The sequence below is a fragment of the Diabrotica undecimpunctata genome, chromosome 3 (genome assembly GCF_040954645.1).
Source record: "Diabrotica undecimpunctata isolate CICGRU chromosome 3, icDiaUnde3, whole genome shotgun sequence".
In the NCBI taxonomy this organism is placed as follows: domain Eukaryota; kingdom Metazoa; phylum Arthropoda; class Insecta; order Coleoptera; family Chrysomelidae; genus Diabrotica; species Diabrotica undecimpunctata.
The window spans coordinates 137,462,535-137,487,631 of record NC_092805.1 but is presented as its reverse complement, the minus strand read 5'-3'; the positions used below and the strand labels follow the sequence as shown (position 1 = coordinate 137,487,631).

Genomic DNA, 25,097 nt, shown 5'->3' with positions numbered 1-25,097 from the left:
AAGCTTCAAATCCAGCAATTTCGTTAACAAAATATAACAAATATATTCTCATTTTACTACAAAGAATCATCGCTTAAATGCAAATCGTATAAAAGATTCCAAAACACAGAATATAACCGACTATCGGCAGCAATAAGACTAGAGGTTAACCTGTTGAAACAGCAACAATGAACACCTGTTAGCGCTGAAATGGACTACCGAGATGGACACAAATTATGTTAAAAATTCAAAATCCTAAGCAAACAAAAAACTCAGCATCATTCATATCTCAAACACAACAATCAACCAGACTAGAACCCCAAAGAAGGCCCAACTATCACGAAATATTGGCTTTAATAGAGCCTAAAACCGTCAGGAGACTGTGTAGTCTAGGCAAAAAACATAGCCCCTGGCCCTGATGGCATACGCAGGAGATCCCTCAAGGAACTTCCAGAAGCCATAATCCCGCTGCTTGCCGGAACTATCAATGTCTGCCTCCAGCTGGAATACTTTCCTATCCCTTGGAAATCTTTCAGCACAATATAGACCTATTTCTCTACTTAATACTCTAAACAAACATCTACGAGAGGCTCCTAAACAACAACTAGAAACATTCAATATCATGCCAAATTTCCAATTTGGATTCAGATCTGGTCACTCCTTATAAAATGCATCTTCCTAGATGTGCAAAGGGTATTTGATCAGGTCTGGCATGTATTGAAAAACTTCACCAAGCTGCCGCGCCGTGTCCATTTCATTCCTGAGAATAATCCAATTCTATTTAACTCCTCGACTATGCGAGTCAAAGTCGAAAACCAATTATCCACCGCATTCACTCCTCTTGCAGAAGTACCTCAGGGATCAATAATTGCGTTAATACCATATAGTATTATATGTAGTCTAGATTAACATACTAACTCTATTACAGTCTATAATAAAAACCTTCCAACTCCCCACAACTCCTCTAAGAGTATCCTGCTGTTGTAAAAAATTAATGGAGAGTAATATGAAATCCTTCAAAAACTCAATTTACGCTATTTAGAAATCCCAAATGCTCCCGATTAGAGCTGAGACAACGAGAGAGACCACATAATGTTCAACAGAGAAAGGCTCGATTTCAGACCTTCAGTGTCCTATTTAAATATCGAATTCACAAAGACACTCAATTGGAACGCTGACCTTAGAAACACATTAAACACGTTCTCTCCACTATAAATGGCTCGAACAACAGAACACAGAAGGTTCTCAAAAAAACCTACCACCGACATTTACATTACTTAACAGAATTCCAAAAACTAAAGTTTCATTCGTTCCTGCTAAACTTCTAAATATAGCAGGTAACGAACTTCTTGATGAGTACTGGAACATATTAGAAACCATTCCAATAAAATATCACAAACATTAGCCTATACTTGCCAAAAAAGCTGAAAAAACCATTCCTAATAACCCTTAGAACTGTCTAATTAGTAACTGTATAGAATAGTCATTGAATGGTTAACAGCAACTTTTCCTTCTCCAATAAACATATGTACAAACATAAAAAACTAGAAAAACATAAAATAATATCAAAAACCACCCATCTGAACAAAAACTTCGTGCAAACTATCAACCAAAACCCAGCTTGTACCACGTCTTCCAGCCTCAAACATTACTCTTCATCTTTTACTCACACCCTACGTAACAAAAAAAGGAGGGCAGCCATACCTTGAAGAGGCGAAAGCCTATAAGCCTTTAACTTGGTCGTTATAACGTTATAACGTTGAACCGGTATAAATGTAAACTCTTTTCGTTTTAATGTTTGTGGGAGATAGTTTGCTGTAAATTTTAAAATTTATTGTACAAAAGAAGAAGTAATTATTGTGGGTAAATTTATACCTTCTTATTTATATTTGTTTAGGTAAAAGTACAATAAACATTTCTATACATACCATAATTTGTGCCGGAAGGAGACATACTTTCGAAATAGCTAAACTATAAATGTTAACGATCGTATTTTATTACTTGCATAGTTATTATAGTTATATGTATTATGCTATAATATTATTGCTCTTGTAATTTTCTAAAGGCACGTTCGTCCTCGAAACACAAAAAACTATGTTTACTACACAAAGAAAACTCGCACAGAGAATGAATCACGCATAAGCACTATATGTTGTTTATAGCCAACAATTCGCAACAGTTTCCGTTTAAAATTTAACGTTTATTTTCGTTTTCCCTCTTATACAATCAGCTCAGGAGGATTAATTTCAGAAAGTTATAAAATTATATATAATCGCAATATTTATGACCAGAGAGGCTTGAGAAATTGTAGTATTTGTTTAGTCTGAAAAACAGGTGGCTAATTTGTTTACAAAAATCCGAAAGTCGGTTACAATCGAGAAATAATTTATAATGTGACTTATAAAAATGCAAAAAAAATTGTACTATTTTCATTTTTATCGACCTTATCAAGCGGCCTTATCAATACCCAACCACAATATAAACAAGATGGAAAAGGTAGGAAATTCTCAACTGAAACATTGAATGTACGAGGAAGGAATAAATAAAGCTTCAATATCATACAATAATAAGCCAGTACTCAATCTCTTTGTACAGAAAATAATATCAATAATTACGTCTTTTATATATATATATATATATATATATATATATATATATATATATATATATATATATATATATATATATATATTGTTATGTTTCTTCTTTCCCAACCAAAGATAAATAAAACAAAAATCCATCGAAATAAAATTTCAAGATATCAATATAACCAAATTGTATATAGTAATTTAAGATAAGATAGAAAGATAAGAATAGAAATTTGTTTGGCTTTTTCCGTTTCAAACAAAATTATCAAAAAAACCTTTGTTTAGAATTAGAGGACATTTTACCTGTAAGTTAATCTTTTCATTATTTGTATCATCGAGTATTAAATGACCATATTCTAATCTTTTGAAATATGTATAAATTATTGTGTATTGACAAAACCAATTTTAAAGGAAGCTATTTAGTTTTTCTCTGAAACCGAAATTAGGCTTTTCCAAAATCATGGTAAACACAATTTGAGCTTTTGATTGGACGGTCGTTTTTAAATGGGAATTTGTGAGTCGATCATGAGACAGGAGAATTTAGTTATAATTTGGTCATCGAAAGAAACAGTCGTTTGTCTCAAGATAGGGTGTGGTTAGTGAGTTTGGATACCGGCGTAACGAAATGAAGTGAATAGTTTGCAGAAGGAGATAACAAGTAGATTAAAAGAGGTCCTTGTATCTACCGTGAGCATTTTATAAATTATATGTGAAAGTATTCTTACGGCATCAAGTTGACAAAAGGAGGTCCTGGTGTCATAAATAAGTAGCTGAGTTTGGAGAAGTGAATCAGGTGTTTTTTGTGTAGTCTGCAGGAGGTTTGCAGAGACGTTAAGAAGGAGCCGAGGTGCCAAAGAGGAGAGATCACATCGTTGAGGAGACTGGACTTTTCTGGGTATTTTCCAACATACAACTCAAGAAGAAAATAAGCTGTAAGTGTTTGTACAATTGAATTTTATATCTGTGAAGGATGGTTTCGACATCATGGTCATTAGCATTCAAATTTAAGAACTGAGGTTTTGTTAGGCTAATCAAAAGTTTAAAGTTTTGTTGTTTCTTGTTTCAAGTAAAGAAAATTTTAAGTAAATTTGGTTTTTCACGTAATATACATGTATGTAGTTTTATAATCTTATTATTATAAAAATTTGATTTATTTTCTTGTATGCTGATTGATAAGATAACGACAGAATTTAATAATTGTTTTATTCGTTCATATAAAATAAAGAAACGTAAATCTTTGTAATATAATATATTTGTATTCTTATCCTTTCTTCTCTATCCCGATAAAAGACAACTAGAAAATCTTTTGAATCCATCGAACACAGGTAATATAAGGATTATTTTACTTTTGATAACAAATAAGTTATAATTCTTTTTTTATTGGCTCAATAAACTAAGATTAAAGTCAAAATAAACAAGCATAACAATATATATATATATATATATATATATATATATATATATATATATATATATATATATATATATATATATATATATATATATATATATATATATATATATATATATATATATATATATATATATAAAAGATGCAAAAAAAACGCAACGGAGAAAATTTTGGTCAAATTCAAAGTATTTCATTTTTTTTATTTTTAACCCTATTTTGATGATTTTTTGCGCACTGTGTATAAATTTATAAATTTTAATTTGCTATAGTCAATTGTTTGATAAAATTTTATATTTGATTTATTATGCGGGGTTAATCAAAACATGATTTTATTATCTTGACTTTGAAACATCCTGTGGAATAATTCCGTTTTGCGAATTTTCGTAAAACTTTATTTTTCGGTTGTCGGCAATCATGTCTCCTAAGCATTCCTTCGATATCAGTCTCTAAAGCTCCCATCGTCGTATTCCAAATTAATACAAAAGATAATGGTAATAATAGGAAAACTCGTAAATTGTAGGTGGCAAAGTCATATCGCTCTTAAAAATGAACCAATCCATATTTTTACATGAAACAAAAAACATAATACTTAGAAGACATGGTTGTAATCGAAAAACAAAGTTTAAGAAAAATCCGCTGACGGAATTATTCCACAGGATGTTTCAAATTTAGGATAAAAACCACATTTCGATTAACCCTGTATAATAAGTCAAATACAAAATTGTATTAAAAAACTCACTATACTTAATTAAAATTTATAAATTTTTACATGGTGTGCTAAAAAATCATCAAAATAGGGCTAAAAATAAAAAAAACAAATACTTTGAATTTGACCAAAATTTTCTCCGTTGTGTTTTTTTGCAGTATATATATATATATATATATATATATATATATATATATATATATATATAATCCTACAGGCTTTCGGGTTGAATCGCGTCGATTATCACTGCGCCGAGTTTTAGACATCTTCTCTGATGTCTTCTTCAGGGCTTCCGAGGTCTCAACTGCACCAACGTGCGTAAACGTTAAAGTTCTTGCCCCGCAAAATGTATAACCATTTAAGTATTTTTATAAACAATTCAATGTATCTGGAAAAATAATTGACCGATCGGATTGTCCGAAGTCTCATTCCATTTGTAATTAAAAGACCTAGAATATAATGCTTTTTGTAAAAAAAAAAGAATGTTTGCAAAAGTTATTCCGAAAATAAAAAATGTCGAAAAATTTACATTTTTCGACTTTTAATTATTAATTTTGCATAAACCATTGGGCCAAATTTAATGTAGTATAACTCAAATTAAAGCTTTTTATATGTGCTTTGACACTATTGTACTCATTTTACCATAAAATATTGATTTGATACAATAAAAATAAAAATAATAAAAAAACACCGCTTATACGCATTAAAAGTGCAATAAAATGTAGGATTACAGTAATAACAGTTTGGAGTTGCAAACACTTGGTGGTTACACTAGACATTGTCCTTCGTTTGCTGTGCTATTTTCAAAAATTCACTAATTATTGCATTTTTTTTTTTCTCTACGGCTTAATATAGGGCTATAAAAGAAAGTTCAGCGTCAACTTGTCAGCATAATTTGTCATTCATTAATCCTTAATATAAAGCCATTTTATAATTATAATTATATTGCAGTTTTTTTCTGAGGATGCTAACAAATAATTAGCAAAATACTGAGCAATAAAGCCAAAGAGTTTTATTTCCAAATAACAGACTGCTTACCTGATATTCTACTACAATTTGTGATTATTTTCGGCCCATAAACCTATCAGTTTTGGTCAACAATTAATACTAGTTTTTGTTTTTTTTTTTATTCAAAAATCGAAAAATCACGGCGTTATTTTTTAACTGGAATATCTGGGGGAAGCCAATAAAAAAGCGTACTATCACGTAAGTATGAAAATTTTTACTACGTCATGGTTTTTATTAACATTTAATCAAAAAAACTGACTTTCTTGTTCATTTCAATATTATGAAAAAACTACACGTTCTAGATAAAAACGTTCAACAGACGACTTTCTTGAAAATACTTGGTCTTTATAATGAGATTTCTAAATTAGAAAATGTTTATAAATAAAAAAGTTATTGCAAATTAATCCCGAAAGCCAGCATTTTTTAAATTGTTTATAATTATTTAAATAAACAATAACATTTAAAATATATTTCATAATGTGAGTTTTTATGCAATTTATTTTCTTTCTTTCACTATATTTGTGAAAGATGGGCCCGTTGGGTCCAAGTAGTTTTTAAACAATTCTATTTGTTTATCCCATTTGAGAGTAAAAAGGTTATTTTCAAAGGCTGTACAGGTGCTTTGTCAATAAATACTTTTATATAGTTTTTTGATCTAATTCTCTTTATAAGGTCTCAAATTTTCATGTTTTTGAAAAAGTTTAAATTTTTAATTTTTATCTTATAAATAATATATTATATATATATATATATATATATATATATATATATATATATAATTATATATATATATAATTATATATACATATAATTATATATATATATATATATATATATATATATATATATATATATATATATATATAATTAGTATATAATTAGGATACTTATGCTATATAAATGCGTTTGACTACGAATATCGATCAGATTTGAATCTTGTTTTCCACAGTTTAATTAAAGCTCGTACACAGAATATGTTTAAACCCCCAGGGCAGGTGGAAAAACTCTTGAATATCAAAACTTGGAATGCTCTTTTATATTTTAACATTTGCAATTTAGTTGATGTCATAAACAGTAATCACGATAAGAGAATATTTTATACGTTGCTACAAATTTAAAGTTTTGGCAGTTAAGTTTTGGACATAAAAATAGTATAGCTAATAAAAGAAAATATATACACATTATACATATAGCTCATCTGTGATGTGAAAATATATGGTTTATATATCTATACTAGGATATATTTTTAAAAAATTTGTGTGATAAATTTATTGTATTTGGGGAGAGAAAAATTTTCGTCTCTCTACAGCAAAAGCAAAGAAAATTTAACAACAAAAATCATGGAAACGGAAAAACAGGACCTATCAGGTATGGAAATTTTTTTACAAATAATAATGCAGAAATTGGACGAAAATCAGCAAGAAAATAACAGAAAAATAATGACAGAACAAGATAAGAAATTAATGAAGGAATTAGAAACAAAATTTGAAAATGCTTTTCAAGAAGACAAGAAAGAGATAGAAGAAAGATGACGAAATAATGAAAAACTAATTGATGATATCAGAAAACAACGAGAGACGGGAGACGGGAGGGAAATACTCATCCAAAGTTCCGGTGATATAAAAATACAGTTTGGCGGGGACGAAAAAAAGGTATACCCAATAATATTCATAATCGAAACTTCGAAAAGTAACTTCGAAACAGCGAAAGAAACGATAAGGAACCATCTTAAAGATGAGGCGAGTTTATGGTTTGACAGCAAAGAAGAAGAATTTGACAATTGGCATAAATTCGAACAAAAGTTTTGAGTTATTTCTGGGGGAAAATACAACAGCTAGAAATAAACAAAGAATTGCAAAATGGGAGATACCATGATAGAATGGGTATTTCAGAAAAAACATATTTCACAAAATACAATCATACAACAATGCAAAACACCTGTAATACAATTATTCTTGGGAACAGCTAGTAGAACTGATAGCCAGACATTTTGAAGATACCCTAGAGAAGATCACATAACTTTTCAAAACTACAAAATATCGACAGTTTATGCCAATTCCTACAAATACGAGAAGCAAAAATGAGAGAAAGAAAAATACGAAGATCACAAGAAAATAATAGACAACGCGAAAATCAAGACCATAGAGGACAAAACTTTAGGAGAGATGACACAAAAAGAGAATTTATTCGCAGAAGGGAAAACGAAAATAGAGACAACAAAAGAGGAAATTATGAACAAACAAATCGGCAATGGAACGAAGACAGATATCGAGAAAACCAGAATAGAAATAACACTCGCACATATTATTAAGATAACAGAAATAATAGTAGACGAAATGAACAGGAAAATTGTGGAAATCGGTACGGGTCCGACAGACCAAGAGAAAATAGAAGAGAGATACACAACACGTAAATAGAAGAATATGAGGACGAAAGAGAGAGCGGCGAAAGAAGGAGCACAGAAGAGACGTCTTTTCACGAAGGCGCTCACTAGATTAAAAAAACAAACAGGAATTTTTTGTCACCCGAAGAAATTTATTAAATTGGCAGGAAATAATGATAAAAGAATTAGATTAGGATAAAATGATAACAAGAGAAAATTTTTTGTTGTCGAGAGTTTCCTGGTATTTGTAGATGTTATATTTTAAAAGCCTTTGGTTTTGTTTCGCTGGAAAGGCCAAAGCCACCAGGTAGTTACTGTATTTAGAAAGTATAAGATAAAACCGTTATCATTTTCAAAGAAAGTTGTTTAGAAGCGATGCTTGGGTTTTTCTGATGTAAAATAAGAGGAGGGATATAGGAATTTTCTGATTGGTTAGCAAATTTGGAATGGGGATGAATGTTTTGAAAGTTTGGAGTAGAACAGATTATTATGTGATGGTCATCCGAAAGAAGCAGTGGAAGTTTTGTGTAGTCAGTTAAGAAGCAAGTGCCAGTGGTGTTAATAGTTAGAAGTGGGTGGCTAAAAGGAACGAGAGATATGTCAAAGTTGAGAAGTCGAATACCTCCTTGATTCTATAAAGTCCAAGTGAGTTAGTCACAAGAACTATAACTATTAAAAATATTGCGACAGCAAGTAAAAAAAATATCTGGGTGTGAGGAGATTGTTAGTATATGAAAGAAAGGAGAGAATTTTGGAGTTTGTTGAACGAGTACTGGTAAAAAGGCCTGCTCGTGTTTTGGAGAAAGAGTTGCTGGTATGCTGATAGGTTGATACTTAGAACGGAGAAGGCTTTGATTGGTAGCCTAACATAATCAACAAGGGGGAGCTGTTTTGGTCGAAAGGAGACATCGTCGTGTGTGAATTAAAAGGTCAGTCAATAATTTTTGTGACAGAAATTTTTTGTATGTTTCAAATAAAAGACTCTATACTATCAGAAGATCAAAAACTATCGCTATTTTAAAATACCATAAATTTTATAAAAATTAAAAAAAAATTAATTAAAGTTTTTTAACGTCAAAGGATAGTTTAATAAATTTAAAAAGTTTCTTTTTATAATATTCAGAATTTTATTTTTTTTTTGAGTACAAAAACATATGAAAAAAGATTCCAATATTTCAAAATCTTCATAGGAAGTGTAATTATTTTACGAATATCCAAATTTCTTGTTATTCTGTTTTCTCAATGTTATAAAAAAATAAACCGATAAATATTTGGTAAATAAAAATTATTTTATGTGGTACAATTTTCATTGGGACAGTTAAGCCCATGACCCAAGTCCGATAGCTGGCTTGAGCCTGGGAGCTGCGCGTTGAGGGTGAACGCTGGCAGTTTTAAAATAATGCATTTATTTTACGTGGCGATGATAATTATGATACCATCCTATGGTTCGGGCGAGGTTCGGGGCCTCGTTATGAGCACACACTAAAAAGAAGCAGTTTCAAAATATAAAAATCAAAATATAAATAATTTTGTTTTATTTTCTAAAGACATTTACAGCGGGTTTAAAGTGGATTAAAAATATTTTATCGGTGATTGAATAGAAACAGTTTTCTCATTAATTCCTAGAATCGGAAAGCACGTTAGCAACATCTGATCTGTGTGTTTATGTTTGTATATAACACTTATATTAATATTATGTTGATAGCATTTACTGCCAGAATATCAATAATGTTCACAAAGAAGTATGTAGGTACATAAATGTTAAATGTATATACGGAACCCTTTGTGGCAATATAATGTGTTATTATATCGGGTTTTTTTCTTCTTCTTTTTCTTCTTCCTCTTTTTAAGCAATTCTGCTTTTTCATTGGCGGATTATTACCTCTATGGTTGTCACTCCATCTTTTGCGCGATCGTCCGATACTTTTTCTGCCGATTGGTGACTTATCTCTTGCTATTTTGATGACACGGGTCTCCTCCATTCTGCTTATGAGGTTTATCCATTTTTTTTTCTATTTTTCTTCATTCATGTATACACTGTACGTTACATTTTCTTCTAATGTCATCACTTTTCTTTCGATCTGTCAGCGTATTTCCTGTAATTCTTCTCAGTACTCTCATCTCTGCTGTTTCCAGTAGCTTTTGCGTTGTGGCTGTGTCGGATCTTGTTTCTGAAGCATATGTCATTATTGGTCTTACACTGGCTTTATAAATTCTTTACTTCATCTCAGTGTTAATGTGTTTGTTTCGCCATATAGCGTTATTAACATATATACATATAGTGCGTTTTTTTTCTGTCTTCGGAAATTGCGGAATGTTGGTGTTCTGAAGATAAGAATGTAACACTTCGGTTTACTTTTGGGACACCAATGTGATTACCGACTGAAATCCAAAAATTGAACAATAAATATAACGATTTCGAGCAGGCATATACTCGGGAGATATGCACGTTTTATTCATCGTAGCATTATGCATATTGTTAGTTTCTATCTTCTGCTAATTCCAAAGAAATGGAAGTTATCCGCGGTAATTTCGTAAAAATGGCCCAAAATGGAAACCAAATCTAAAACTAGTCTTATTCCTTGGTCGCATTCCGGAATATTTTCTTGTTTCCTCAAATAAACTTATAAATTCTTACAATAAATGGTATCAACATCTGCAAGACACCAGATCTTCAGCCCATATTTTGCTGGTTTGCTTTTCATGTAGACTCTAAAAGGACATTTACCAAGAAATGCACTGTTTATCAATGGTAAGATGAGAACCGGGATTATAATGTTTTTGACAATTACGAACATTTCAATCACGTTTCGAATAGGCACCAGTTTGTCGGTTTGTCTACGGTGTTCCCGAGTAACTTTATCATCAAAACGCATCCAGCTGGTTGTTTGTGGAAACCTGATCCGTGACATTCTTGCAGAATATAGCGATCTCTTGAAACAATGGTCATCTTGTAATAACATTCCTACAGGCTTTCGATTACTTTTCAGGGCACCGGCGGAGATTATCAGTCCAATATATGCGTAAATTTCAATTTTGTCAACGTCTTTATAAACTATCGTCTATCTAACTTGATTACGATTTTCTACCTCGAGCCGCATTAGTTTTCGTCATGCTTATGAATGTTGTTACACTATGGTGAACACCGACGCCAGTTCTGATTTTTTTTACTGAACTATTTTTTAAGAGATTATTTATCCAAAACATTTCATCTTAGCCGAACTATACATCTTGTTGGTCGTTAATCTTCATCAATTTCTCATTGTCATTGGAATCCCCGCTAATCGCATCCCTTTCATATACTATGGTTTCTATGTTTTCCTTCATTATTAAGCTATCTCATCAATGGGTTCCGCATCTAAATAGTCGACCACACAGTTTTCATTTTCTTTTAAAAGTTACCTGTGACCTTTTTATTGAATGAACTATTTTAATTTAAATGAACTATTATATGCCCTGTCAAATATCTGGACATGAACATTGATAATTACCTAAATTCGGGAAAACCAAACGACTAATCGGAAGTCAGGTTTAAGTATCCAAAACAAACTTATTCTATATAAGCAATACTACGGTCGGTATGGATGTACGGGATTTAAATCTGGGGAACTACCAGTAATACATATACAAATTTACAAAGACTACAAAGATTCCAATCCAAAGTCCTTCGTGATATCTGTAATGCCCCATGGTATGTGCCAAACTATGTAATTCATCATGACCTGAATGTTGAAGCTGTTCAAGAAACAACTGTCGCTAGTATAGAATGTCGCAGTACAAAAACTACTTTAAGAGACTCTCATCAAACGACCTCCTGAGCCCATCACTGCTTATAAGACTAAAAAAGTTGGATCCTTTATATCTCACCACCGCTAGAAACTAGATAGAAGTTACTCATTTTGTATAAAGGTCAGAAATTTTGATGTAAACTAAATATAAGTAAAGGATGTTCATCATTGAGTGTAGATCCCACTCTCATTTTTATATTTTTTGTCTCCCATTGATAACCCTTTTTATTTAAGTGACAAGTTTAAATCCCAAATATTACCATTAATCTTGAAAGTCCATGACAATCCGGATGTTAACCCTTAATAAGACATGGGATATAAGGAGAATTAATTTGTTTGTTTATAATTATATTTTTGGTATATAAAGATGGTAAATAAAACATATTTTTGTTGAAATAAAAAATAATTTGAAAAAATATTAAAAAAACTGATGGAAACTATTTTCCCGTTGTTCTTTGCAAGATGTTTGTATGTGGGAAATTAATTACCCTTGTACAGTTTGTGAAACAATTTATTTAATAAAAAAATACAAAAATGCATATATGGGTGACAAAACTAATTTATGTCTCAACTACAGCAGTGTGAAATGATTTAAAACATTTTTTGGGCATAAAGCTACTTGACAATAACTACAAATAATGTTAGTTCGTTTTTTTTCTGTTTTTGTTGAGCAAAATCTGCGTCTTGTATAATTTTTTGAACATCTGGTAAATGTGGTCCTATAAAGTCATCTATAAGAGCTCTTCCATGGCGAAGCCTAAAATTCTCGTAGGAAGTCTTTTTTGATCATGAATTCTTGTGTACATAATATATGCATTAATCAAACTTGCATATAAAAGAAAAAGAACAATCTCATTTACGATTTTATAGACTTCCTACTTATGAAATATGATGCCCTAAAGTGGTCAAAGTGATCAACAACTCCCATGTTTAATGTATAATCTGCAATAACTTTTGGACATATTATATTTTTCTTTGTACCATCTCTTTGTGTACGTTTGATCATGGTTACTTCATATGGTTGATTGACAGTTGTAATAACCGTGACTTCCTTGGTATTCAACTACTGTATTGCCGTTATAGGAAACTGCTTCTTAAACAATAGAATTTATTCTTTCGGCGTTTTTCATTTTTGGTTTGCTTATTCCTCATAAAATCGGGTAAATCTTTGCGATTAGATCTGAATGTACCTATAGCATCCAGGTATTTAGCATATAAATCTTCCAACAGTTTGCAACTTGTAAAAAAGTTATTAAAAACAACCAAAGATTTGTGTATTATATAGTAGTGTGTGTATGTGGATTATGTAGTTTTTCATTGCAGTGTAAATAATAAACTGGTACATATACCCAGTAATAGCATCACGCTTTGCCCAAATTTTATAAACACGCTTAATTGACTTCTTGGGTATATGCTGTTTGATAGAACTACGTCCTCTAATTTTCACCATACATTCATCAATAGAAAATTGACTTCCAGGATTGGCTTGTTCTTTGAAAATTTTATTTAGTCTATCTATAAATGGTCTTATCTTATACAGTATGTCAAAGTTAGACGATCCTCTGTCCGCAGCTGCTGAATTGCCTTGTAAATGGATATTTTCTATTATTTTTTCGAACCTGATTATTGTAAAAGCTTTGGAGACAACAAGATTATTATAAAAAGGATCACTTGACCAATATAAATCTCTTTCTGGTAAAGGGTGCGGTCCTATTAAAATAAAAACAACTAGCATTGCCCTTATTTCTTCTTGGCTAGTATTTTTGCCATTTTTGCTCTCTTTTTGTACAGCATATAAATTCGTTTGAAAAACAATTTGATCTATTAGATCACAAGGAAAGAAATTCTTAAAATAAACTATTGGTTGGCTTTTATGGGTAAATTGACCATATGACTGTAAAAAACTCAAATTTTGGTATTTCAAGAACATCTGTTTCAGAGGTCCATTGTCCAGTAAAATTAGTTAGTGTAACCACTGAACTCTGTTCCACCAAGACACTTTGATTTTCTTATGGGTCATTTTTAGATGTTCTTTCAGTTATGGAATTTACATCATCAGCTTCAACAAGCAATTGCCCAATTCTGCTATCAATAACATCTTCATCGGACTTATCGCAAACAGATGTAGATGGGATGGTATAAAAATTTCAGCATCATCATTAGAGTCGAGATCAACATCAGACCATTCTTCTTCTAAGGCAGTAGGACTTTACGTTCTGATACTCCCCGCGTTTTTTTATGAATTTGATTGGTTGATTGATTGATTTGAATTTTCATAAATTTGTATAATAGATTACAATGTATTTAGCTTGCCCAAACTATATATATATATATATATATATATATATATATATATATATATATATATATATATATATACCAGAATTTTTGGTGCCGATTCGTCAATTAATTTGCGAAAATGAAATAAAAATCAGCTTTTAGCGGCAAGAAATATCATAACGTATCAACATGTAATTGTCGATTGTCAACTAACAATCAAATCCGTCGAATAACTATCAAAATCTTCTTCTTATGGTGCCCTATCCAATTAGTGGATGTTGGCGACAATTCTGGCATACTCCTCTCGGTCTTGTGTGGCTCTGAAGAGTGCATGGGCATCGAGATTTGTCCAATCCCTTATGTTTTTAAACCATGAGTATTTTTTTTCTTCCGATGCCCCGTTTTCCTTCTATCTTCACTTCCATAATAAGCTTTAAGAACTGGTACTTGGAATTTCGAAATATATGACCCAGATAAGCAGTTTTTCTTCTTTTTATTATTGGCAGCAATTCTCGTTATCTGCCCATTTGATTTAATACTTCGACATTTGTTGTGTGACCTGTCCAGGAAATTTTAAGTGGTCTTCTAAATACCCACATATCAAAGGCCTCCAATAGGTTGATCACATTGGCCTTTATGGTCCAGGTTTCTACACCATATAGCAGTATGGAGTAAATGTAACATTTTACAAAGCGACATCGAAGCGTTAAGTTAAGGCTGCTGTTACTTAGCAAGGTTCTCATGCTGTTCTGGCTTGCTCAATCCTGCTACGTATCTCTATATCTGGATCTAGATATTCAGTTATCCAAACACCGAGATATCTGAACTTGGGGACCTTTTGGATGTTCTTATTGTTTACTCTTATATTTAATTGCATATTTCGTGTTCTGGTAACCACCATTACCTTCTTCTTGGCTATATTAATCTTTAAGCCCAGTCGTTCTCCTTCAGTGTTTATTCTATCTATCAAAATATATGGTATAATTATCCATGAAACGAATACTTAATATCACAAAATTCAATATTCTGTGTAGTTAAATCAAAACCGTAATATTTCAGTAGGTACTTAAAATGTCTTCCCGTATTTAATATATCATAAATGTATTTTTAAATTCAGCTGTTGTTTTATTCAATAATATTTTAATTGATGGTATTCATATTTACGCCAAGCTTTTCTTTATTAATTTGCTATATTTCTAAGAATAATTATTCGTTGCATATTTTAATCAGGTGCATTCACCGCCGACAGATAATTAAATAACAGAAATTATTGTATTTTAAGCCGTGTGATTCGCATTATTTATTTCTGACTGACGATCATTGATAATTAAGTCACGCAGTTGCTGGCAAATCTCAATTTTAATGTTGGGTAATAATAAATTGGGTGAATACAGGTAGGTATTTATTTTAGTATCTTATGTATTCTGCGCACGTTTGTTTACATATGTTTACCGGTCCCGGGAAAATTTGGCCGAATTGTTGATAGAATGGAAAAACAGGTACATTTGAGATTATTATGTGCAAATTGATTACTCGGGGGAAATAACACTCAATCTACATTTTTCCATCTCTCTAAAATGATTGCATGCAAATATTTCGCCTTATTTTATTCAATTTCCTAGAAACAAAGATATAATTTAACAAAGCACAACTAGTTAATGATTATTTTTCAGTGTGGTATAAAAGATATGAAGCGGATAATTCATTACTTTTACTTCAAGCAAAGAACCAAATTTCACGAAGCAGAAAAGAGAGAGGAATTCTACAACCAAGAAGACATAATTTGTCGAAAAAATGGTATCTTAGGACGGTGTCGCAGCCCCAAATCCGATGCTCTCGGGTTTAATAATATTAATCGACCAGTGTACAGTGCGGTCAAAAAAACTCTTTACAGTGCCAAATAAATCACTATTGTGCGAGTTCTTCTTTTTATTTACTCATTTAAGTTTGGGATCGTTAAATTCTAAATATAAGTAAAAAATACGGGTCGAAAGAAACTCACACAACAGGAGAAAGTTCGTGCTTTTACGTTACTTGAGAAAGGTGACTCTGTAATTACCGTAGCACTTGATATTGGTGTTTCAAGAGAAGAAATTTATCAATTGAAACGGTCGGCTTCGTCGTTGCCTTCAGGGACTGTTCCGGAACACCTGGTTTCGGAGCTTCTTTAAAAACATTATCTAGGACTGACACCATTATCAGGCGTGAAGTAATGTTGAATCCTTCCATAACTAGCACAGAAAATGCACAGAAACGGTAAGGTAACGAGCGACTTTCCTCTAAGATCGCCCAACTAGAAGCGCTCTTCCTCTCTTAAAATTTCACAAGCTTCTCCAAAAATATGTGGCATATCCCCCACTTAAAAATGACAGCTCAGCCTGTATGTATTTTTAAGAAGGTAAAAAGTTCGAAAGGTTAGAGGTAAAGAACGGTACTAGCAATTGGAAACGTGAGAAACATAAAACTTTCTGAATTACGTTCTCTCAGAAAATTACTATAACGTGCCTTCGACGATGTTTACCAAATTTATCAAAAAAAAATTGCCTAAAACTGGAAAGAATTAACCGAGGATTAACGAGAATAATAAGTCGGACCTTCCGTCTTTTGAGATAGTCGGTAGATTCCAATAAAATTTCCTAATGGTAAACCGACCACCCGCGTATATATTTGCAATTACGGCCATCGGCGTCTCAGCAACAGGGGTAAAAGGATTAAAAATTATTTAATATTTTAATTATAAAAACATGTTACAAATCAACTAAACTTGAGAGTATCCGTCAGAAAAGTCATAGCATGTGATTCGTCTTAAAAAAAACCGTATGTCACGATGACAGTAAAATTCTCCTCTTAGGGATTTCATAGTAAACCATGAAGAAAAAAACAGGGAAAAAAACCTCATAATACTATGGCGACATGGTAAGAATTTGGTCTTACATTTAGTTTACTCTTAATAAACACCAAATTCTGATTTTATATGTACGTTATTTAAAAAAACATAAATTATGTATCTTCGATATCTTACTGACTTACTAATACATAGTGGTATTTTCCTTTTATTAACTTCCTCTTTTAATATAGGTAACCAAATCCTACTGCATTCTGCCGAGGAATTTGCGACACAATTGGTCTCATTTAGTATAATTAGAGCCGCTTCTTTGATGTTTCTCTTTTTACCATCTGTTTCTTCTAGAACTATACTTGAATCGTTCATTGAACCCTATGTTCATTTTCTCATACTTGTTTACATATTTGAGATCTATCAAATTCTCTATTTTTAATATAAGACTGATGTTCACTTATTTTAACATTTAATGTCTTTTTATAAATAGAACTGTTTCTCTATAATTGTTCTTTCTTGTTCATTGTTAGGTTTAGTTTTAGATAAAATAGATCTCAATGTGTTTGTTGTTTTTAATGTTATTTATAAAGGATTTTTTACTAAAACGGATGTTAACAAATGTTTTTCTCCTAAGAACGAAAATGGGATGACAGAAAGCCGATAAAATTCAATTAGTGCGTTGTGTTTTGAAGTGGCCGATTCACTTTTTGTTCAGCGCGCTGCGCCGAGTGGCTACCCCCACCCTACCTCTCATGCACTTTAAGCGACTTTGTATGCAAAAACGATTTTTTTTTACTTTTTCATGCATGCTGTCATGAGGCGCATTACGCATATTTTTATATATAAAAGATACTTAACAAGACAAAGATATTTGTTTAAAAATGAGCCCTCTGTCACTTATTATTAGGAGGCAAATGCATGCAAACTTAAAATTTCGGCATCTCGGCAACTAATAAACCAAGTAGATTGTTTTTTTTTTGGAAGCATCTTTTAAAGTTGGCCATATATACCCATAAGCTGTAAAAAAAGTTCACATATTCAATAAAATACTTTAAAAGATCGTCTTTGTAGAAATAAAATAATAAACCACGGAGAATTGTTTATTAATACTCAAGAATAAATTTATTAACAAATAAAGATTAATAAAAAACAGGTGATGACACATATTGTCATCAATAATCTTCAAATTAAAACATATTACAGCTCTTGAAATAAAACAAACTCAAATGAACACAAGTTAATTTAATCATCCCTTAAACTGTCTGAAAAGATTAATTTATGACAAATATTTGAAATATGAGCTATAATCTCATAAAAAAAACGTAAAGCGTTGGGTTTCGTCTATACTAAAATTAACGTTAAATTGAGTATGTTACTTCTAGTAACATACTCAATAAAAAACTAAAAATAATACTCTCAAAAAGGAAGTTGCTTATTTTTATAAGAAATAAGTGGTAGAATTAAACGGACATTAGTTCAACAAATTAGGATGGCGATCTTGCTACCATTTAGAGCGTACTACAACTAAATTAATATCTAGCCAAAGTTTTAACGCAAGTTCTTTTATTGAAAACAGCCGATCACTGCCCACACTAGTCCCCGACATACTACACTAGCGATTAAAATTTTACTAATAATTATCACTTCAACTAAGGACGTTTTCTTCTATATGAATATACTTGAATAATAATGAGCGTTCAACTTTTAACTATAAGCTATGTAACGATAACTAAAATGCGAGAGATAAAGCTCTAAAACAAGAAGCGACCAGCTCAGCTGGGATACAATTTGATACTCACTAAAATTCCGATTTTCAATACCTGACTATTGCATGGGGACAACTTCGATATTTCTATACAGAGGTAGGTAAAACCTACCTTTTAAATTCTTGTCTAACAGGAAAATTTTTGGAATTGATCGGAGAAAGTTAATCTATGGGTAAAAATATCTTTTGAATAGATTTTCGGCTTTTATGAGAATTTGCTGAAGAATTTTTAATAAGAAAGTTAATTGCTACCAGTGGCGTAGCAACACTTGGATACATTTCTGACAGAACTTTATCCAATAAGCAAATTTAATAATAAAAGTTAATGTCTCTTATCAAAGAAAAATATTATCACTATGATATATTGCACTCACGTAAAAGTTTATTGACACTCGAAGACAAGGCCATCGGCCTGGAGAATCACATATGTCGAAATCCAAACGAGCAGATAGTAAATTACATTATACCCGGTCAATATCCCTTTTCTAGCAAACTACAATGAAATGTGGTGAACCCGGTCGGTAGAAATCAGATAGTAAAATAGATCTGTGAATGCGTAGCGGCAAAATTGATTTACCAGTAGAACTCTATAAAGATACAAATAAAGAGGATCTCTTAATAGCGCAATTATTTAAAAACGAAGAGTGAACAACTTACCACAAAATTATGAGTTTCTCGATTATAACTTAACTACAAATATACACGTCTAAATACATATTGATACACCAATATGATGGTAGCAACTGGCAACTGAGAAATAAAATTTGATTTTGGCTTTTTTAGAAGTTCACCTTGAGCTAATTAATTTTTATGGAGGGAAATTTTTGTAGTTTTCACTAGTTGTGTAGTAGGAAGTCCAATAAAAATTTAGCTTGTTAAATGTGTATCTCTGTTCTTTATGATTACCATTTGGTCTTTATTTCAGGTACCATTGGTTTCCACGACAACCCACTCCTCTGTAAGTCTGAAATAGACAAGCTCGCAAAAGCTACTGGAGTAGAATACTCAGATGTGGGCGTCTCTCCGTTCTCCAACGGCGACAAAGCTAATTGTTTGGTTAAAAAGGTCGATGTACACGTTAAGACATACTCAAAAAATGCAACTCTTACTTGGCATACGTCACACGAGAAAAACGAAATATACGTAGGATTCACATTATTCTACAAGATTGAAGTAAAGGGTAATACATCGACTTCAACTTTTACTAGTGAAGAAGTATGTACTGTTAACGAATGGAATAGCACTTTTACTACAATGAACTCTACAACTCTTACTGGCTTACAACCAAACTCCTCATATGCTTATTACTTAATATTATACGTTTCTTCCAAAACGAATTCTACTGCACTAGGATTTCACAGTACAATAGAACACTTTGAAACATTTCCCGATGATCCTGATGGGTTCGATTCTCTTAAAGTTACTGCTATCAATGATACAAGTGTAAAGTTGGACTGGGAGAAGCCAACGATGCCCAATGGAGTTCTAGTACACTATGACCTGTATTATGATCAGTTGGATGATGAGTTACTCTATGAGAGGGATTATTGCGCGAATCCTAGAACGTAAGTATATATTAATTATGTATGAGATATATTTTGAATGTAATATTTATGTTATACACAGGGTGTCACAAATAGATTTTTCGTATATTACAACACGATTTTTAGAGGTGAAACTAAGTTGATTTGGTCTAACTTACCTATATGCAAAAGTTCATTCAGAAAATGTTACGGGGAGTTAAAGTTACGACATACCGATTTTTTTAATAGGTATTGCTCCAAATCGGTTTAAAAATTTTTTATGAAAATTTAAATAATGTGTTAGCATGTCATGGCCAATAAAACCGAAATAGTGAAATTTATTATTTTTTTTTTTCGATGTTTCTAGATGTTTGTAGGGTGTCTCCACACCCTTCCCCCTCCCCAACATGTTTGCAGTATAATATTGGACTGATAAAAGGAAAAATTGGAAATAAGATTGTTAAAGCCAGAATTCGAATTAACGGAGAATGTATCAATAACATCAGATACGCGGATGACACGATAGTATTCGCTGACAGTTATGAATTCCTCTAGGAGTTAATGAATAGAATCACAGAAGTGAGTCAGAGATATAGACTTTCACTGAACATACCAGCAAACGAATGGGAAAGATACCTGACAACTGTTTAAAGCAAAGGAAAATAATAATCATCACAATAACGTACCTGAATTAAGACACGAAATAGAAATCAGTTTTCAGGAAGTAGAAATAGCCATAAATAAGATTGTTAAAGCCAGAATTCGAATTAACGGAGAATGTATCAATAACATCAGATACGCGGATGACACGATAGTATTCGCTGACAGTTATGAATTCCTCTAGGAGTTAATGAATAGAATCACAGAAGTGAGTCAGAGATATAGACTTTCACTGAACATACCAGCAAACGAATGGGAAAGATACCTGACAACTGTTTAAAGCAAAGGAAAATAATAATCATCACAATAACGTACCTGAATTAAGACACGAAATAGAAATCAGTTTTCAGGAAGTAGAAATAGCCATAAAGTCACTCAAAAATAGAAAGTCACCAGGACCAGATGGAATAACCAACGAGCTTCTAAAATACCGAGGAGAAAGTATAACCCTAGAGATGACAAAACTTATACAAAAAATAATATTGCACTGCAAGATACCAGACGCATGGAGAAACAGCATAATGATAGCAATGTTCAAGAAAGGAGATAAAGAAGACCCCAACAATTCTAGAGGTAGAAATCTACTAAACACCGCACTTAAACTTACCCCAAAAGTCCTAACCAACAAAATCAATAAACTGACAACTTTATCAGATGAACAAGAAGGATTCAGATCCGGAAGATCCTGCGTAGACGCCGTATTTGTACTAAGACAAATCACAGAAAAAGTCATCGAGAACAATAAACCAGCATATCTATGTTTTATAGACCTGACAAAGGCTGTCGATCGCGTCCAAGTCGAAGACGTCTTACACCTACTGTATAAAAGAAACATACCAATCAATAATCAATTCAATAATAATTATAAAAACATGACGCAATGATAAACATGCTACACAACGCTAACATTGGCGAGAAAGATATAAGAGTTATCTAGAATCTGAAATATTGGAATCAAAAAGCACGAGTGAGACTGAACAAATCCACCAACACAGAAGCATTTGAAATTTTAAGAGGGGTACGACAGCGGTGTATTTTGTCTTCTATGCTCTTCAATCTCTATGTGGAGAACATTTTTGCAGAGGCACTGGAAGGCTCTGAGTGTGGAATAAAGGTAAACGGGTTCCCGATAAATAACATTCGTTACGCCGACGACACCACGATAATAACAGACAACGATCATAATATGCAGTTGATGTTAAATAAAATAAACACCGTAGGAAAAATATATGGCTTGAAGATAAGTGCTGGAAAAACTAAATGTATGGCAATAAGAAAAAACGCACTTTTAAGAATACAACTGCAAGTAGATAAAATGCTCCAATCGATCAAGTGAAAACATTTAAATACTTGGGAAAGATGATGAATGACCAATGGGATCCTCAACAAGAAATAAAATGCCGTACCGAACAAGCAAGACAAGCTTTTATCAAATTTAAACCGTTACTACGTAACCACCATCTTTCCTTCAATCTCCGCTACAGGATGGTTAAATGCTATGTATGGTCCATATTGCTATACGGCATGGAAACATGGACGTTAAGAGTACTTTTCATTAATAAGTTGGAGGCCTTTGAAATGTGGACGTTGCGAAGAATGTTCCTCATACCATGGACAGATAGGGTGTGAAACGAAGAAGTCTTAAGAAAGGCAAATACTGAGAGAGAACTACTCAATTTAATCAAGGTACGAAAAATTGGATACCTCGGCCATATTCTGAGAGGAAAAAAATACGCAATCCCTCAACTAATCATCCAGGGAAAGTATGAAGGCAAGAGAAGAGTAGCTCGCAAACAAATGTCGTGGCTACGGAACATAAAGAACTGGACAGGCATAAATAACACTGGCGATCTTTTGCGTACCCCAAAAGACAGACGTCTGGCCTTAAGATAATTCGCCAACGCACTATTTGTGCACGGCACTATAAGAAGAAGAAGACAAATCAATATTATACAAATCAACGAAAACATCTACTTCCATAATCGAATAGAGGCAAAGATAAATGGAAAAATAACACAGTATATACCAGTACAAAGCGGAGTCCGATAGGGTGAATCGTTAAGCCTACTTCTCTTTAATATAATAATGGACGAAATAATACAAGCAGTACGTAAAGGTCATGGCTACAGAATGGGGAACAAAGAAATCCAAATATTATGTTATGCAGATGACACTTGGGTCACGTTATGCAGATGACACTTGGGTCACGTTATGAGACATAATAAATATAGAGTACTACAGCTGATCGTTCAAGGGAAAATAGACAGCAGAAGGGGTTCAGGGAGGAGAAGACACTCGTGGCTCCAAAACTTGCGGCAATGGTTCGGATTGTCATCTGTTGAACTATTCAGATCTGCCGTAAACAAAGTCAGAATAGCCATGTTGATTGCCAACGTTCGGAACGGACAAGGCACATAAAGAAGAAGAAGATGACACGGCATTAATCGCCGAGACAGAAGACAAGCTCCAAAGATTAACACACATCTTCAATACAACATCCAAGAAATACAATATGATAATATCAGCAGAAAAAAAAATGTATGACAACATCTAAATACCCACTACGATGTAAAATCGAAATTGATGGGAAAATGATAAAGCAGGAAGCAAGGTTTAGATATCTGAGAATAGATATAACTAGTTACGGAGATGTTGAAGAAGAAGTAAGAACAAATCTTTAAAGCAAGTAAAGCGGCGGGATCTCTTAATGACACAATCTGGAAGAACAAACACCTAAGACAAGTCACAAAAACAAGAATCTATAAAGCAGCAATTAGACCTATATTAGCATACACGGCGGAGACAAGACCTGACACATCTAAAACGAGACGACTACTAGAAACAACAGAGATGAAAATACTCAGACGAATATCAGAGAAACGTTTGTTGGATAGGGAGAGAAGCGAAAACATAAGAAGAGCATGCAATATAGAAGACATAAATGGATGGGTGACAAAACGGAAACAGGAGTGGAACGAACACATCAGTAAAATGGCAGAGGATAGGATAGTACGAATAGCACGAGATAAGTCACCAAATGGACGAAGAAGTATTGGCAGACCAAGAAAAAGTTGGTGCGACAATTTAAACAATTTCGGAGGCTAATATTGAAGAAGAAACAGGCTTTAAAGCCTACATTCAAGAAGGAAGAAGAAGAAGAATTTTACAAGGCAAAGTGGAAGGAAAACGTGGACCAGGAAGGCGAAAGATTTCCTGGCTGAAAAGTCTACGTTCGTGGTTCATCGCAACAACCACAAATCTTTTCAGAGCAGTAGTTTGAAAAATACAGATTGCCATGATAGTCGCGAACATCGGAAATGTATAGGCACTCCAATAATAAGAAGACGAATATTGGACTAAAAGGAAAGGGGACGTCAATGAAATGAAATAACTATTTTATAACTTTTTGTCTTGTAGTAATTGTTTGTAAAATTATTAATTTAGAAGATACAGCCACTTTTTTAAATGTCAAGCTAAATAATACAATATTAATTTTTAAAAAAATATATTTCAAAAATATATAAAGTTAATAATTCGTGAAGGTAAATTAATCAATTGAGCAATTTATTTATAAGAACAAGTGCGTGGTAACAGTGGTCGCGCGCAAAAAAGCGTGCAAATGTGAATACTTTTCTAGACCGTATTGATGAACACCCAGAAACAAGCATGAGCGTGCTGAATTAGGGGCATGTCGAATTAAATAACTTGCCTGGAAGGGATGTTGGGGGTAAATAGAGAAAAGAGAATTCCAGGTGCAAGTATGTTCACCTTGCAAATCAGCGCTCAGGTGTTTTGAAGCACACCACGGTCAGCTTTGGGACGTGGGTCTATAGGTCTGGGATGGGGTATATTTAGAGAAAAAATTGGGAATTGAAACGTACCAGTGGAAGTGACAGAATGTGGTACTAAAAGAAAGGGGGGAAGTGGCGTCACCTTCTCCTTTGGCGAGGGACGCGGAAAACTCAACGCTTGACATATGGGAAGATTGGTTTAAGTTTTAGACATACATAAAGAGAAATACTCACACTGACCTTATATGGTCGCCCTGCATTCCTGTCAGAATTATCTTAATATATCCCAAAAGAATGAAAGATTATGAGAGAGTAAGAAATAAATAAATACAACTCGTTAACAATTTTTATTTCTTAAAAAATCAGCAAAGTAAAA

The 25,097-nt window shown here is 32.6% G+C and overlaps 1 protein-coding gene across 1 annotated transcript in view; it reads left to right on the top strand.

Moving 5' to 3' along the window:
• Positions 1 to 25,097, top strand: part of LOC140437473 (insulin receptor-like) — a 468,993-nt gene that overhangs the window by 422,206 nt on the left and 21,690 nt on the right. The window contains exon 6 of the mRNA XM_072527022.1: positions 19,673 to 20,312. Within this exon, the coding sequence (XP_072383123.1) occupies positions 19,673 to 20,312 (640 nt within the window). The remainder of the gene's footprint in view (positions 1 to 19,672; positions 20,313 to 25,097) is intronic.